The 18,458-nt window shown below is 47.1% G+C and overlaps 1 protein-coding gene across 4 annotated transcripts in view; it reads left to right on the forward strand.

Annotated features, from left to right (window-relative positions):
- LOC119175081 (protein DENND6B) overlaps positions 1–18,458 on the forward strand; it is an 80,716-nt gene that overhangs the window by 18,499 nt on the left and 43,759 nt on the right. For all 4 annotated transcript variants that reach the window (XM_037426299.2, XM_075894756.1, XM_075894755.1 and 1 more), the window contains 2 exons: positions 2,817–2,877; positions 9,818–9,975. In XM_037426299.2, the coding sequence (XP_037282196.1) occupies positions 2,817–2,877; positions 9,818–9,975 (219 nt within the window). The remainder of the gene's footprint in view (positions 1–2,816; positions 2,878–9,817; positions 9,976–18,458) is intronic.

The following is an 18,458-nucleotide window of genomic DNA, read 5'->3' on the forward strand; positions in this document are numbered from 1 at the left end:
AAAGCCACGAATAGCTTAGCCACCTGTAGTATGTTGAGTGCGTGCTCGCATGAAGGAGAAGTCTCCTGCTCTTCGAACACCTTGATGATGATAAGCACTTCGGGAGCCTGTATGCTGTCATTGCTTGGTGTAACGCAGGCAAAACTATGCATAAGATGAAAAAGAAAAGAAAGCAAGTGCAAAATATAAAGAAAAATAAAAAGAAAGAAAAAGGGTGAAAAATAGGAAGGCAAATAAATAAGGAAACAGGAACAGTAAATTGGAAACATTAAAGGAAACAGTAAATTGATATAAAGAAAAAAAGAAACATGGCTCATCTCTTTGGTCATAGGAATCGGTATAAGGCGGAACTGAAACGTGTTTTGATAGAAGTATTGCTTATTGCGTAGTTATATATTGGGGCTTGCACAATGTCTATTTTTGTTTGACAGTGTATCAGGAATCCCATGAAAAGATGAGATCAGCAAGTACATACTTAACACTGGTACTAAATATGTGCATCTTTCAAATGTCAGTTAAGGAGAGAAACGGCATAGTGTACGCTTTTGAGCAATTAGATAACGTGCGCTTATGCATACAGCACTACACTGCGCTTCAGCAACGCAAGAGGCAGTTGTGTGTTGCTTGGGCACGAAAGCTTGGAGGCGTTTCACGCCCATCAATATCGCACTGCCTTGCTGCAATGCTAACTGCTGCAGTTTTATTAGTCGATGCTATCGCACTTGTAGTAGTTGGTGGCAAAACACCATTGGTGCATGTGGAAGCTGTAAGACTCCGACAATGAGCAGTGACATGCTAACACAAAGCAAAAGGCAAAGAACATGCAGCAACATTCTGATGTCAGTGCACTCAGGGTTTTTCAGTGCCATCGGAAAGCTCTAACCATGGCCTCCAAAATTTATTGCTGGCATGCAGTTTCTGATGTCATGCTTAAACTGCGTTGTCGACGAATCTCTCTTTATTGGCGCTACCAAGGGTCGTGCCGCATTACTTTTCTTCACCGCTCTCAGACCACCCTGCCTCGCCAACAGGGAGCTCTGCCATGTGAGAGATATAAAGCATGTTTGGTCGGAACCTTGTCGGTAGAACACCGGGCGCTTTTTGTCACAGGCCAGAGGTGTGAGTTGAGAAGTTGAAACATTTTCTGGATGTTTTTTCTTTCTCATTTGGCAGGGTTAATTTTACACTGTCATATCCATGACAGAAATACAATGCACTTTTGATTTTTAAGAAGAGGCTCTGCACTTCCTTCAGGTTACTGGGATGAAGCTGCCTTCCTGCTCAAATAAGGTTGCCCAGCGCTGTTGTATTTATTGGCATGAGCTGATTGGATCACATTGCCTTTGAGAGTTTATGGATGCAGCTGTTTGACGTTAAATATGCTGTGTCACGAACAATAGACTCTTGAGGACATTTTTTTTTTCCTGGTGGGAAAGCTTTTGCATCATCTTTCCAGTATACTACCCTTTCCTCTCTTTGGCAGTTTAGTTTAAACTTGCTTGGGTATGCTGAAACTAGAGTAAATAACAAGGACTAGCTATTGGCCTTGTTGGTACAAAACATTTCAAGTGATTTAGCGCAGATTTTTTTAAAACGGGACAAGATGACAAAGAAACAGGCAGGTGCTAATTTAAACAAATGATATATTTGAATCGAGATCACACACATTTATACATTAAGCCAACACTCACGGATGCGCAGATATAGTTTCCTTGTACTGTAAAAGACGATCAAATGAACCTGCTCATCCCCATCGCCCTGAGGCACATGTGATAAGATCCTCCCAACTGTGTGGTCCTCCTATGAGCGTTGTCGTATCGTTATCTCGGCAGCAGCCAGCAGCTGGTCCTTCTATGTACTTTGCTCTCAACGCAAAGAAAATGTGCAAAAAGTGGCCCTGGAACGGCCGTATTTTCTTAAACCAACATTTTGTGGAGTTGGTAAGATTGGATACAGAAGAGTTAGCCTCCAGCCTCACTTTGTATAACATGACAATTTCTTGCTATTGCATTCATTGCTTCTACCTTTCGGTGAACCTGTGACTTTTTTAAGTTAAAAAAGCCTAATATACTGGCTTATATCTTCTAAGTATAATAAACTTTAAAACATTGTATTCTGCAGGTTGTCACTTGCATTTTGCCGAAAGACAAATCCTGCTACAATTCAAACTTGCTTCCACTGTCTTTGAACCACAAAGAATGACATTTGCTCATGCCTTGTTTCAATTTTAAGAAGTATTGTTGTGTGAATCATGTCAAATGTGCTTATTTTGATTCACTATATTTAATATATACTATTTGAATTCAATTAGAAATTATTTGACCGAATCACTATTTGCTTCAAATTCACTTGGAACCTAAAATTTACTATTCGCACAAGCCTAGCAATTCCCCTCTTTTCAAGGTAATTTTTTGCCTCGCTTTTTTTGCCTAACCTTTGCCATGTGTCAGGGTGCAGTCGATCCGTGCTTGTTTGGTTGACAGAACAGGCCAACTCGGGCGCTATTCCACAATTTGAGCTGCAATCCTTAGTCAGAATCAACTATTGCACCAGATTTTGTCGTTAGACTGCTTGCTGTTCTTGTGCTAAGATGATGATTGGGTTGGGTTCATGAATGAAATTCCAGACAATGCAGTGTCCGAAATACTGAGGCAGCTGAAAAAAACAGGTGATGGTAGTCTGTGAACTGTGTTGATGCATATCTTTAATACCTTATGATAAATTTCTGCAGACTGCCTAAATTGGCCTGTTGATGACTTGCCTTAGCAGCTCAGTGGGTCCTGTCTGTGGTGACTAGGAACCATGTGTCGGTGCAGGTGCCTGATGCCATTGCTGTCTCACATACAGCTCCTGTGGGAACTAGTTCTTGTGGCAGAGGTGAGTTTTTATTGCAACATACTCAATATATACTGATAAGTTAGTTGGCAAGATTATAGCATAAAATGACATGGGGGTGTGACTGTTTACAAGCTTATCAACGTGCACAGCAAAGTGCACGCCTGACAAGCCTGTCCTCTTTGTAAGACAGGAAACGACTAAGAGGATGCGTGCCAGTTTCATGATCTTATCGCAAGATCTTGCAATGTGCTAGCTTTCTAGCTCTGGCAGTAGAAGCACAGTCTTGGTGCACTTATAAGGAGGGTGGTTGGCTTTTGGCCTGCTTTGTCACCTTGAGGATTTGCTGATGGTGTAGTGTAAGAGACAAGCACGATCTGGTACAAGTTCGTGACCAAAGATAAGATGGTAAGGCACTGAGCTTTGAGATTATTGCTTCGGACTCCACAGGAGAACTTGAGGAGCAGGGTGTGAGGTGAACATCTTGGTGCTAGCCGTCGTAGAGGCTCTTGTGGGTTGCTTGCAAAGCCGACAGGCCAGAGCAGGTGATCTGGTGCGCGTGGTCGTCGCTAGCGATGGCATCATGTGCGTATTTGCAAGATGGCTCTGTAGTAGTCTGGAGGTAAGGTGTCCATTCGAAATGCTGGGTCGCGGCTGCATATTTTTGTAGTCTTTTGTTGTGTTGCTTAATATAAATTGTGTGTTTATTAGGGTTTACTTTTCACAAATCTTCAATGCTCTGTAATTTACAGCTTATTGCATTCAGCTGCGCTAGTTCGTACTGAGCATGGTGCAGTGTAGGTTCCTTTTCTGCAACTCAAGTGGTGTACACCATCACATGGACACAGCATTTAAGGCTTTTAGCTTGTAATATACATTTTATCGTTTCCGTGTTTACCAGAATACCAAGGTTTGTTTATCATATTACAAGTTTGCATTGTTTTACAGCAAAAGCTGTTATGAGATCACAACTTGGGTCGCACGCGACGCTGTAGTAGTCCGCCGCCTTCACAGGTGTCTGTAACCACATCACGCGAAATTAGCCAAAAAAAAAAAAAAAAAAAAAAGACTTAGTGCCGAGTACTAGTAGGGCTTTGTGGGAATTGAGGCTAGCTGCCGTTCTCATGTCCCGACATGTCTCCCCTTCTTTGTTGTCTGCCGCGCTGTGAGAGCGGAGTGACGTTTAACCCCCTCACCCGGTAGCGGATTTTGACTGTGGCGCCGCGCCCGGAGTCTCCCGAGGAGTTTTTGCGCGCTGCGTTGGGAACAGGAGATAGATACTCTCCGGGACTGCAAATGGTGAGCCACGCAATTTTTTCCGTCCGTCGACTCCCGTTGCTCAGGGCTCGTCGGACTTCGCTGACGGTGCCTCGCGCCCGAGGCAAACGCTCACCTTTGTTGCCCCACTGCGTACGCACGGCCGAAGGGTGGTACGGTGTCCTAGTGCGTGGCCTAGCTATGCCGACCCGTCTCTCTCCGAAGCCAACGCGAGCGCCTTTGCCCTCGCTCGAGCAACCAGGCCTTGGTCCCGATGTCTCCGTGGATCACCTTTACCGCGGAGACGTGCTCGTGGCACCCTGTGTAATACATTTATGCCCGTGGCGTAGATAAGCCTATTTGCTTTCCCGCCGCGCCTTTGCAACGGGCTGTGCTGCGTTTGGTGTTGCCACAGACAATAAAGTGTTGCGACTTTGAGCAGTATCGTGTTCTCGCCACGGCGATGGTTAACGCGTGCCCTGTGGCTCGCTAAAACCGGACCCACGCTGGTGGCCATACTCCTTCGGGATATGTGTACATCACAGCTTGAACCTGGGTCTGCTGCGTGCTAGCCCAGTATTCTACCCCTGGGCCACGCCAGTGCTTGGGACTTGTTTGCAAACTTGCCTTAGGCAGGCTTGATGTTGGGAAAGAAATTACGTTAATATGAGTAATAAAGCGCTTTAGAACTGCAAAAGAACAACTAGGCATCACACATTGCGAATAGCGTAACGAGTGGCTCGCCCGATGCTCCAACCCATTACAAAAGCTTGTTCTTGATCACCTATTGACTGTGGCGCATACCCACTTCAGGCATAATTCCTCATCGTCGTCAGCCACTGCATCAACAATTGGTACGAAATTCCTTGCATGTGTTTAGCGGATACCACACTTCTCAGAAGACTGACGAAGGATAGCATAGCAAATGCCGGCCTACTAGCTAGAAATTATTATTATTATTATTATTATTAATGCCATAGTTGATACTCAGCAAGTGTGCTTGCAGCAGTTACCGATTGAGTGTTTAGGAAAGGCTCTTAGAGGCCTATCTTTTAGCTTTTATTGCGACTGTGCTGCGCCTTCCACGCAGGCCTAGAATTTTTGGTGCCCCATGCATAAATGTCTACATATGTACCCAAACATACACCATTACATTTGTGCAAACCACTCAGTGGTGATGACTGCCCTTAAACTATATTTAATTTAGATAAGATTGAATCATTACTACGGCAAAATTATAAGGAAGGTTTTTAGTGCATACAGTATCTCGGCGTACACAAACATATGTAGGAATGAAGGGTTGCCAGGCGATGGCATCGACATCTTGTTAGCAATAGACACGTTTGTACTTGCCTGGCAATTTTGAAAAAAAAAAAAGATTTAAAAGGCAACTCATTCGTAATTACTCCACTGCAAGGCATGCACACCAGAAATTGATTGCATGATATTTCTGTACTAATTTTGACCTTGCCCGGTTCAACTGGACCCCACTAGATGGCACCATCTGTCCACACTAAGCAGGCGCAAACTTGCACCATTCCCCATAGTAACACAAAGCAGTTCTTTTTTTGCATGAATTAAACAGAAACAGACTAGCAGCATTTTATTATGTGTTGTAATGCACGGAAGGTTCTTTTTTTTATCGCAACTGGTTGACGTCACTGAGATCATTTCAAGATGTCCTACTCGTGACATATATGAAGTAATACATTTACCCTAATTTCTCGATTAGTAGAACACTGATGTTAATAATATTGACGTTTTAGATGTTCTGAAACATTGATCTTTCACTTTGATGTAAAAAATTTGCCTTCGGTATCCCTTTAAAGGCACACTGAAGAGGTTTTAAATTCGCCAATTTATTGCGAATTGGGTATTCGCGACCTCTTGAAACATGTCTATGGAGATTTCTTTCGTGAGGTTCTATTAAACAACGGTGCTATAAGCGAGCAAACTTTGACCGAGGAAACGCCCCTCCCCCCTCCGGCGTGCATGCAGCGGCAGAGCATGGTAGAGATAGACACGTGGGGAGGTGACATCACCATCAGGGTCGAGCCGCCGCCCGGTGGGCAAATTAGCGCGAGGCCGTCTGCGTCGCCAGTCATCTCAGCTTGTTTACTTTGCAGTTGTGCCTTGTTTCTGCTGCGATATGTTACCTGGTGAAGCATCAGTTCTGCCAGTTCGTAGGGATTTCTTGACATTGCTCCGTTCCCTTCTCCTGACTAAAGATTTTTGCCATCCGGCATTCACTAGTTGTGTTTGTGCAAGGTTGAAGTGGACATGCGTTGCCAAGTTACTGCGCGGCATATGGCTGCCGCAGCACTTACAATCGCTTACAACCGGATTATACAAAATGGCAGCTTGCGCTACGTTGGGGAAAAGGAGAAAAGGGCGTTGATAACTTGGGGCAGAAATTTGAAGCTTGTGAGCAGTTGGTAAGGGGCACCATGGGGAAGAATAATTTCATAACGCAAAAAAAAAAAACTAGCAGTAGCAATGTTGGTGGGAAGTTAATGATTCATTGTGTACCTGGTTGCATAATTTATAGAGGGGGCTCCCAATATTTCTGGCCTTTGGGACCCAATGACCTCTTCAGAGGGCCGCAGAACCCTCAACTTTTCGTTCTTACAGTCGTGTAGATTTTGTGCATAGAAATTCGGCAGTGGTGGGAAGGGGAGATTTTGAAAAGGCCCATTTTATTTTTTTGCCAAGAAACAACAACAATAAAAAAAACAAGTTGCACTGCTAAAGAATCATTGATCCATCGGTCTTAGCTCGTAAATGCTCACTTAGTCTACAGCTAACTTTAAGCAGTGCTTTTTGCACAAATCAAAGCACTCATTGTGCGTTTTGATTGCAGTGCAGTGGTAAATTTGTGCTTATAATAACTGTGCTACATGAACACCAATGCCCTGTGAGTCATAAACAGTGCGACCCACATGCACGTCCATTTGAATAGCCACTACTATCATGCTTCTCTCGACGTACACTATTACCAAATAAATTCCCACCTACATGCTACAAGCTACACACGTGAGCATAGATTACCAGTGCTAACAAATTGCACAAATTTCATAGTACTATGCACATTGACAAGAAGTCCTTAGTGCATCATGGATCTCTCACTACTCACAAACTCCTAATGTGTGGATTGGCATGCAGTGGCTTTGCTGAATGCAAAATGCAATGTTGATTGCTTTGTTTTGGGGAATAAATTAGGTGCTAATGAAGGTAAAATGGAAGTAGGTGGCTTTTTCTCTAAAAATGTTATTCGCCGGACCCTGGGGTATCGTGGAACCTGACGCCTCCTAGAAAAACTATGCCTGGAACTTCACTCTTTTTTCAATTGGGAGCTTCCTGCCAGCACAAAATCTCGGAGACCACGCCTCCTGCCGCATGTTGCGACCGTCCGCTGCGTGGAACCGCTCGCCTTTGTACCGCTCAGTCACGTGACATTACCGCACTGCTCTCTCACGTGACATCACAGCTGCTCGGAGGCAACTATGAAAGCATTGCTGTGCTTGCTGGGGGCGACCGCCAAAGGGGTTCGCCTTCGTACCGGAAGAGGAGGGTGAAATCCGAGGGTAGGGCGGCGCGTTCGCGGCTCACGTTCCAGGCATAATTTTTCTAGGAGGCATTGGTGGAACCTTATGAACCCTTCGTCTATAGCTAAGGTAGCTGATTCAGTGCTATATTTTGACTCTGGGAAAAAAACCAACAATATCTAGACCAACATCAAAGAATGGTTTGGTTGAAATGCAGTGGGGTTGTGGGAGGCCAGCAGAAGATGCAGCGAATCACTTCTGATGTTGGCTATACCAACGAACAAGCATGATTAAACAAATTGTTGCTTTAGTGGGGCACTGCACATCGGTTGTTGCTGAGTTGTGTTAAGGTCTACTGATATGGCAGACAAGGACGTTTCCCATTTGTAAATGTTACGTCAGCATGCTTACACCGTAGGCTGTTATGAATTTTCCCCTTCCAATCAAGGCAACTTTTGCGTTAGATATGCCGCACTGGCTGCTAATGAGCATGAAAACAACGCCAGTCTTGGCACTTCTTGCATCAGTTTAGGTCACGTGCTTGCTAGACATGGCTTTTGTGGGTAACAACTGCCAAGAAACACTTTCATGCTGCGTTAGTATTAATGAGAGCTAATACACAATGATTCCATGGCAGTGACCGAACCTGCGACCTTTGAATGGCGCGTCCGGTGCTCTACCAACTAAGCCACATTAGCAGTCGTACCCCTTTCCACTTTATGGGGTGTTTATATGTGCATTTAAATGTGCAAGTGTTAGTCAGCGCTGTCAGTAGTCATGAATGCCTGACTAGCAGCTACCAGCTTGTAAAAAAAAATTATGCGCTACATGGCAGGCTAAAAAAGAGTGTTCCATGCTCACCCTCAGGGACACTGACTTGCACTTCCAAGTTAAAATGTACGTATATATTTCATAAAGTATACAAGGGGATGACTGCCCCTGTAGCTCAGTTGGTAGAGCATCGGACGCATTGCTTGAAGGCTGCAGGATCAGTCCCTGCTGGCAGCATGTTATCTTATCATCCACTTTTTTTCTTCACACTGTGGGGCTGCTGTCACCCCTTGTGAAGTCATTTGCGCCTCGTGGTGCACACATGGCTCGCGAGTGGGCCGCAGTCAGGGTTAGCATCCGCTGAGCAGCATTGTGCTCCTGAGTGTTTATCACCATTATCATCGTCACGGTTAGTGCGGTGATGCCAGCAGTGACACCTTACGACAAGTCTGGGTGGCGGCACACGATACATCGGCGAGTGTCTTTGGCGCGGGGTGGCTGGCTCATCTCCCGTGGTGGGTTAGTGGCGACGACAGCGGGCCGTGGGCCCTGGTGGCGAGTCGGGGGTTGAGTGTTTTGGAATATTGTGTAATTAGCCTGTTGATCACTAGTGATGTATTGATTTGGCTGATGACATCGTTAATGTAAAAGCAGTTAAATAGCGTCTGCTGTGTTCGTTCTGAGAGTGTGCCTCATTTCAAGACTCCACAACACTCACATTACTATTACTACTAATAACATCCCCCATACTTTCCTCGGCTGTTAGTTTTCATTAATGCTGTTTTTGTTTGTTGTGCATGTACCATCTGTATGCCCACCTGTTGTGGTCTCAGAAAGGTGGTATCGAAAATAAGTAAAATAAATGACTATCACCACCACCATCATTGCTTTTGCAGCGCATATCAAGTCTGAACTTGTGCAGCCTCCGTAATGCAGTTTTAGTTGGGCTCTTCGAAGTCCTTCTTTCTGTGGATCAGGTTTATGGTAGATTCTTCAGGTACATAGCAATCAAACAATGTTTCAATTATGTGATTCACCATGCTCTTTGAATTTTGCATGATGTTGCAGATGATGCAAGAATTGTTTGTAGGAAAGAAGTGTAAATTTAAGACTTCATTTTTTTGGTTTACATAATGGTAATGTGGACGTAAAGAAAGAAAATTGAACGAAAAGATTACTTGCCACTGGCAGGGAATGCTCTATCAACTGAGCTACCCTGGTGCCCATCGGCGTTAACATTATGTATGGGCATGTGGGAGAGCGTCGCCAGTAGCTATAATGGCAAGTGTGGAATGCTGTGTATTACAAGCTGGCAGTAGCAATAACATTACTACTAATGACGTCTTTGGCATTATCAATATTGTGTGTAATAACAGAAAAGTGTTTGTGACACACTTGTGTTGTTGCAGCCCATAGTTGTTATGGCTCCGTCACCTGCCGTGTGCTCGGATACCGTGCTTGCATTGGTGGGCCTAGTGTGGCCTTTGCGGTATTGTGCTGACTACAGGCCTTTTTTCACCATCCATGACAGTGAGTTCAAGGAGTATACAGCAGGTTCACGTTGCCTGTGAGTAAACCCCAGCTGTCATTTGTTTGTACCAGTCTTAATAACCAACACCAAACCTAACAATATAGTGCACAGCCTCACATTTTTCTTGGTGTTAATCCTATTCTTTCAAGTGTTCCCTACAATTATCTGTGTCTAACTAGACAGAAATCTCAAATTTTTTGACCGCATAATTAATAATAGGACATCGCCCACAAAATTATGATCCTGGTAATAGCACAAAATGTATTTAAACATCAGACTTTAATATCTTTACATTCTTCATTTATTCACTCGTGCATTAACAAGCGCATTGCTTGTTGAGGAAACGCTCCCATAACATTTTTAAATGCAGTACAAATTTTGCAGAAACAGCCTATTAGAATAGCAAAGTTTAGTCCATTGAATTGGTGTCAGGCTACTCATTACTTGTCAAGCGTGCTGTTGCCACCATAGCTCTGAAGAATGCTCTCATCTGGACATGTCATTGCAATGTGCATTTTCAGATTAGGTGAACAAGTGACCAGACTGTAATGCCGGCATGGCCTGGCATACACAAGTTGCTTTCACTTTTTCGCATAGAGAGAGCAGTATGTGGGTAGCACGTGACGTCATTTCTTGCTTGCAAAGGGAGCAACCGCTATATTTAAGAACATCAAGCCAGGCTCCGCTTGCAGCTTGCCATCACATCGGAGCTTGTCTGCGTCGTTCGATTTATTCTGTGCGACAGGGCGAAGGAAAACGCGCACATGCTTTGACCGTCCTACTTTGAAAAGCTCGGGTACGTTGCTGGCCCCGGCCCTTACTAGCGAACATCGATCTGCTGCTTGGCGTGATACACAGCGATATTGTGATATATTTGGTCTTTTGAACAAGTCACGTCATGCTGCAACAACGTGGTGTGTCGATGGGGAAACCACGAAGTCCCATCTGGCGGTACTGGAAGCAGCAGATGTGGCCGGCTTCTCCATGTATTAGCAAAGTGGACGGTGGTCAGGGGTGCAGTAAACGGTGGTCTTCCTCAGAGCGTCGCGCTGACTGGCAGGTGGGTGGTACGGCGTCAGTGGGGGTGTCGGCGGTGTCAGTGTCGGGCGGTCGAACTGTGGTGATGCTGTGCCCTGATGTCACCGAGAGGTACAGCGAAATACAGCTTCCAACTTGGGCTGTGGTGCTTCAGGAATTCCAAGCAATGTCTGCAATCGAATCCACTTGAGGCTGCGGTGAAGATAAGCCTGCGCAGCTCCTCTCTTACAATCGTTCGAATGGTTTCGCGTGAATCATCGGTGACCAGGGAGTTCACTATGGAATAGGCCGCGGACAGTGGAAAGTGATTGTACTGTTTCGTTTGCTTGTCAAGTGTCTTTTTAATAGTTGCAGCCTCGGCGAGGAATATGTTGGCCGTCGTGGATGGGTTGCAGACGAGCCCTGTGAACATTTCTTGTTTAACACCCCGCATAAGCATACTGTAGAGAAGCCTCCGAACACTGAAATGGGTAGAACTCTCAAGTGCTTTCTAGTGGTTCTACCCAAAAAGAACGCCGCTCGCGCTGAGAGTCCGTGCTTGGGCGTTACTGTCGCCATTGTGTATGTTTGCTGTGTGCCGGCTAATAAATGCCCTAACGCATTGGTGGAGAGTGCTACGATCCCTTTCGATGCCCTTGGAACTATGATCACGTACCCTGCCATCTACCATGTCCCACGACGTCTCTCAGCAAACGCCTCCTCCTATGCCACCCCCTTGTTCCGGTGTCACCAGGATCCCCGATCCACCCATCTTTATGGGCGCCGATGGCACTGACGTGGAGGACTGGCTCGCCATTTACGAGTGCGTGAGCGTCCTCAACAAATGGGACGAGGACGGCAAGTTGGCAAACTTGGTGTTCTACTTTTCGGGCATTGCAAGTTTGTGGTACAACAACCACGCGTCCGATTTCGCAACCTGGTTCGATTTTAAGACCACTATCACCAACGTTTTTGGCCGCCCTGCCGTTCGTAAGCTGCAAGCTGAGCAGCGCTTACGCGAACGCGCTCAGCAGGCCGGTGAATCATTCACCAGTTACATTGAAGATGTCCTGGATTTGTGCAAGAAATCCAACAACAACATGTCTGAATCAGACAAGATACAGAACGTCATGAAAGGCATTGATGATGATGCCTTCACGATGCTGCTTGCCAAAAACCCAGGCACAGTGGCTGAGGTCATCACGCTGTGCCAGAGCTACGAGGAGCTCTGCCATCAGCGTTCGATGACCCGTCACTCCACACCACGACATGCAGTGCTTGCTGGCTTGGAGGCAAGATTTGATCAGGTGGCGCTGCTGGCAGACCTCAAGTCCTTCATACGTGAGGAAATCACGCGTCATTTCTCTCTTCTGCCCTTTGCCCACCCACCGGCTGTTCAACAATTAGCCACTACCATTCTTCCACCCTTTCGCTGAGCGATTGAGCAGGAAATAGCGGAGGTCATGCCTGCACACCACCCACAACAACTTCCGGCCCCTGGGCCCCCAAGTTACGTCTAAGTGGTCGCCAGGCCGCCTCCAGTCGTTCAAGCGCCCATCCCATTGACTTACGCCGCAGCTGCCGCATGACCTCCGTCCTTTGCAGCGTCTATGCCGGCTGCGTATGTTGACGCGACCCCTCAGACTCGGCTCCAGCCCACCCTGCAGCCTTTCCAGCCACCGTTCCGTCTGCCGGCTTTTGCCACATGGACAAGACCTACCCCGGCGAACTGATGGCGCACACCCGACAACCGGCCCATCTGCTTTGCTTGCGGTTACGCTGGCCACGTAGCACGTTATTGCCCTCGCCTACAGACGCCCAATATCTCATCACTTGTTGGTGCCCAGATCAGCCGCTCCTATCACGACGAACCGCCGTCTATGCCACCACAGTCTCGCCTAGCTCCATCTCCTCGAAGATTACCGTCTCCACGACGTCGTTCCCCGTCCCCCATGCGGCCAAGTTCAGCTGCTCACGAGAAGGAAAACTAGTCGTAGCAGTCCACGAGGCAAGGGCTGCAACGCTATCGCATTGTAAAAGCCCTCAAAGTTGCCTATCTAATGTCATTGACGTGCTTGTGGACGGTGTTCATGCATTTCCTCTCATTGACACTGGAGCTGCCGTATCAGTTATGGACGAAAACCTTTGCTGCTTGCTTTGAAAAGGGACGACGCCAATTTCTGGGTTCTCCCTTCGTACCGCTAGTTCACATCGTATTCATCCTACAGCAGGGTGCACAGCTCGCGTTGTCGTTCAGGACGTTCTGTATGTCGCCCAATTCATCATCATTCCTGCATGCTCTCCTGACGTCATCCTGGGATAGTATTTTCTCTCCCGCAACGACGGCGTCATCCATTGTGCCACCGCCGAAATTGAACTCTCACCCTTCTCGCATTTGACGCCAGAAGACAGTCCCTCGACACAGAGCAAGATTCTCGTAAAAGACGATAGATACCATAGTGCCTCCAAGCTCGGCGATGGGTGTATCGGTCTACTGCACCGGTCTCTCCGACACAATTGCGCTCGTTTCGCCATTCAACCGTGCTTCCAGAAGGAAAAGGTTGCTAGTACCTTTCGCGACCGTGCAAATCACCCAGGGCAACGCCGCTATTTTTGTGACCAACCCATCCCCGTGCACTGTTACCTTGGTTCGAGGGGAATGTCTCGGCAGAGTGAAACCAGTCAATGACACACAAGTTTTGGACGTACCTGATCACTCGCATTGTCCCAATTCACGTACCATCAGTGCTGTTTCCACTTCTGATCTATCATCTCCTGATGTATTTGGCCCCTACATTGATGACAAACGTCGGTACAGCGTTCCCAGCTTCTGAACCTGCTGTAAGAATACCATTCTTCTTTCGATGTCGGACAAAGTTCTCTCGGTCGCACGTCCACTGTTACGCATCGTATCGACACTGGTGCCCATCCACCATTACGGCAACGTCCATACCGCGTGTCGCCTGCTGAATGTCTGGAAGTTAAAGAGCAGGTTGACGATATGCTCCGACGCAACGTTATTTGGCCCTCGGACAGTCCATGGGTGTCTCCTGTTGTCCTTGTTGCGAAGAAAGATGGTTCTGTGCGGCTCTGTGTGGACTACAGACAGCTCAATAAGATCACTCGCAAGGATGTTTACCTCCTGCCAAATATCGATGACGCAATTGATAGCCTTCACGGAGCCGAATTTTTTTTTTCTTCTCTCGGTCTGAGCTCGGGGTACTGGCAAGTACCCATGGCTGATGATGCTCAACCGAAGACTGCCTTCATCACATCCGACGGCTTGTACGAATTCAACGTCATGCCGTTTGGTCTGTGTAATGCACCTGCGACCTTTGAGCGCATAGTGGACACCGTTCTGTGCTACTTGAAATGGCACACGTGCTTGTATTACCTCGACGAAGTTGTTGTCTTCGCTCCAGATTTCTCCACGCATCTCCAACGTCTGAAAGAAGTTTTCGCACGTGTGAGCAATGTCGGCTTGCAACTAAATCTGAAGAAGTGCCGCTTTGCAGCACGGCACCTCACCATCCTAGGGTACGTCGTGTCCAAGGATGGCATTCTTCCTGACCCAGCCAAGCTTCGGGCCATGGCCGAATTCCCCAAACCTGCGTCCGTCAAAGAACTGCGTAGTTTTGTGGGCCTGTGCTCATACTTCCGACGCTTCATACAAAACTTTGCCACGATCATATTACCGCTGAGGAAGCTCCTTGAAAGTAACGGGCCCCTCAATTTGTGGTCGTCCAAGTGCGACGACGCCTTCGCAAGCTCCGCCATTTGTTGACGTCTCCTCCCGTTCTATGCCACTACGACCTTACGGCCCCAACGGAGGTGCACACGAACGCCAGCGGTGTAGGCCTTGGCGCAGTCATGGCGCAGCGCAAATCTGGATATGTCGTGGCATATGCAAGCCGTACGCTCAGGAGAGCCGAGACAAACTACACCGTCACGGAGGAAGAGTGCCTGGCCATCGTCTGGGCCCTTAAAAAGTTTCGACCTTATTTGTATGGTCGTCCATTCAATGTCGTCACCAGCCATTATGCACTATGCTGGCTGTCATCATTGAAGGATCCCTCAGGCCGTCTCACCCGTTGGGCTCTTCGCTTACAAGACTATGACATCCGCGTGCTGTACCGCGATGGACGCCAGCGTGCTGACGCTGATGCCCTCTCGCACTCCCCTCTGCATGAAGATGATGTGCTCTGCTCAGTATCCTTGGTTGCTGTTTCTGCCATTGATGTTGACATCATTGCTACCAAACAGCAAAAGGATAATTGGATCGCATTGCTGATCGACTTGCTCTCTGATCCATTCGCAACGCCATTCACACGTGCCTTGTATCGTCGAGCTCACCATTTCGCCATTCGTGACGGCCTTTTACACCAAAGCAATTACGATGCCGATAGCCGGCAGTGGTTACTCGTGATACCCCGCAGTCTGCGGTCGGAGATATGTGATTCCTTTCATTCTGATCCGCAATGCGCGCACTCTGGGGTATTCAAAACCTACCATCGCATTCGACAACGCTACTTCTGGCGCGGGATGTACCGCTACGTGCAGCAGTTTGTTCGCTCCTGCCTCACTTGCCAACGCCGCAAACCATCAGAACACATGTCGCCAGCCAGTCTGCAACCGTCACCTTGCCCTGACCGTCCGTTTGGGCGCATAGGTATCGATTTGTATGGACCACTTCCTCTGATGTCGGCTGGTAACCGCTGGGCCATCGTCGCCGTAGATCATTTAACACAATACGCCGAAACCGCCGCTCTTCCTGTGGCTACTGCACGTGGTGTTGCATCCTTCCTACCGCATCGATTCATACTGCGCCACGGTCCACCCCAGGAGCTTCTCAGCGATCGAGGCCGTGTCTTCTTGTCGTAAGTCGTCGAAGCCATTCTCATTGAGTGCCATTCTGTTTACCGCAAAACTACTGCTTACCACCCGCAGACAAATGGTCTCACCGAACGCTTTAATCACACCCTCGGCGACATGGTTTCGATGTACGTCGCCGCCAACCACACGAATTGGGATACCATACTGCCCTTCGTCACCTACGCCTACAACACTGCCTCTCACAGCACGACCGGTTTTTCACCTTTCTTCTTGCTGTATGGAAGGCACCCGTCACACACCATCGATACGATACTCCCGTACATGCCGGATTCATCTGAGTGTGCACCTATTTTTGAGACAGCCAGGCTTGCTGAAGAGTGTCGCGAGCTTGCCAAGACTTTTACGACGCATGAGCAAGAGGGGCAGAAGAGTATTCGTGATGGCTCCGCCACTTGAGCCCACGTTCCTTCCTGGTTCCCTTGTATGGCTCTCAATCCCGACCTCTGTAGCTGGCCTTTTTTCCAAGCTACTCCCAAAATACGAAGGTCCCTACCGTGTGATCGAGCGCACATCTCCGGTCAACTATCTGATCGAACCAATTGAAGAATCTTCGGACATGCGCCGTCGCGGGCGCGACATAGCTAACGTGTAGCGCCTGAAGGCTTTTTATGACCCGCTCATAGTGACAAGCTGTTAAGTCGCCAGGCGGCTTCCTCTTTGACCCCGGGGTAATTGTAGAGAAGCCTCCGAACATTGAAATGGGTCGAACTCTCAAGTGCTTTCTAGTGAGTGTACCCAAAAAGAATGCCGCTCGCGCTGGGAGTCCGTGCTTGGCCGTTAGTGTCGCCATTGTGTATGTTCTCTGTGTGCTGCCTAATAAACGCCCTAACAATACAAACTTTTTGGTCGTCAGACATAGCAGTATCGGTCAGCCGGGAAAGTTGAGTGATCTCTTCCGTGAACGTGGTGATCGGTAAGTGTACCTAGTTCACCAGCGAAGGAACGACTCCTTTCTTGCGGACGACGCTTGCGAAAGTGTGCAGAAATTCTCTGCGGGAACGAGCCTAGGTTTGAAGCGATGACTCCCGGTTTTCAAACCAGGTTTTGTAGCACTTTTCAGGTAGAAGTAGACGTGATGCAGCTTGTCTTTGGTACTCCAGTTGTTAAAGGTGGCGACACAATCATATGTTTCAAGCCAGGTTTTCAAGTTTTTGAGTGATAAACCGCGAGAAGTTTATGGCTCCTTGGGTTGCCGGAGCAGAATCTGTGGCACAGGGGTCGTCACGGTTGCCGTGGTTGGGGGTCTTGCTTTGGCGGGTCTTTTTGGGTAGAGGCTTGTACTCTGGAGGTAGACTTTATTGCCGGTGGCTTGTTCGCTGCTCGAGGTTAGCGTAGATGTCTTCTTCACGACTGACATTGGGTTCATGGCTTGATGGGGGCATTCGGTACATAAACGAACAGCACCTTCACCTAATGTCACGTGGTCGTGACGCGAGTGAAGGCAGCAGGCGACATATCTAAGATGAAACTGTTCATTTGGACGAACCTATGGTTAGCAAACAAACTCAAAACTATAGCAGGTAATGCATGCTGTACACTGACATCGACAAACAGAGGCTGTCAAAAAAACTTCTCATCGTTGGAACATGTCATCTTATGCACAAGACTCATCAAATTTTCCAGCCTTATCACCAGTCATCGCACAAGTTGGCACGCAATCTTAAACAATCTGCTACAATGTCGAGGCTTCTCAAACACTGAGGCACGATTTTGAGCTGAGCATTGCTGACAGTCTTTGTTAGCGTAAACTGAATATAGCAAAAATGAAATAATATTAAAATGTGCATGGCAATTGTGATTTCTGGGGTGATCCATGCAAAAACATTGAGGCATCTTTACGTTAATAGACATTTGGACATGCAATAGTTCTGTATTTTGCAAAATAACAAGTGTTCTAGGTTCCTCGCACTGCTGTGGGTGCTTTGCCATTCTGATTATATAGCGCAGCCTAAATGTGCTAGTACGCGTTGAGCATAAAGTGATGGCTGTGCCAGTTGGACATGTCAAAAGGGTTTGTCATGCATCTTCATTGAAAAACTGACATAATGTGGAGGCAATCCAGCCCACATAGGAATTGAGCCACTGAAATACCTCAAGTCACAAATAGATTTGACAGCGCTCCTGATTGTCAATATTACTATCAACTGCTGAGAAAGTCCCGAGCAGTCGCTTTTGGCCTGCAAAATTTTCCTATCGATTTCAAGCCATGCAATTGTTACAATCTACACTTGTTGAGTGCGGCCACTGCGTGTCCACAGTGATTGAGTGCAATTGCTCGCTACTGACAAAACACTCAAGTGCAGATTCTGCTTGTGGTGGCTTTGTTCAATCTAAAGTGCAGTGCAGTATTATTTCCATGAGACTGTGAAATAAAGGGAAAGAAATGGCATGTAGAAAAATTATACAGTAGACTCGTGATCATTCATACTTTTGGTCAATTCAAACAAAATTCAATTTTTTGGTTGGCCCTCTATTTTTCAATGTATTTAAAAGCCTCTTAATTCAAACTCCATCATTCGGTCAATTCATACTTTTTGCAGTTTCATACCGAAAAATATCTGCTGCTTTCCCACTAATATTTAAAGATTTGCATGCTTATATAATCCGAA

Source organism: Rhipicephalus microplus, chromosome 5, assembly GCF_043290135.1.
Source record: "Rhipicephalus microplus isolate Deutch F79 chromosome 5, USDA_Rmic, whole genome shotgun sequence".
NCBI classification, from domain to species: Eukaryota; Metazoa; Arthropoda; class Arachnida; order Ixodida; family Ixodidae; genus Rhipicephalus; species Rhipicephalus microplus.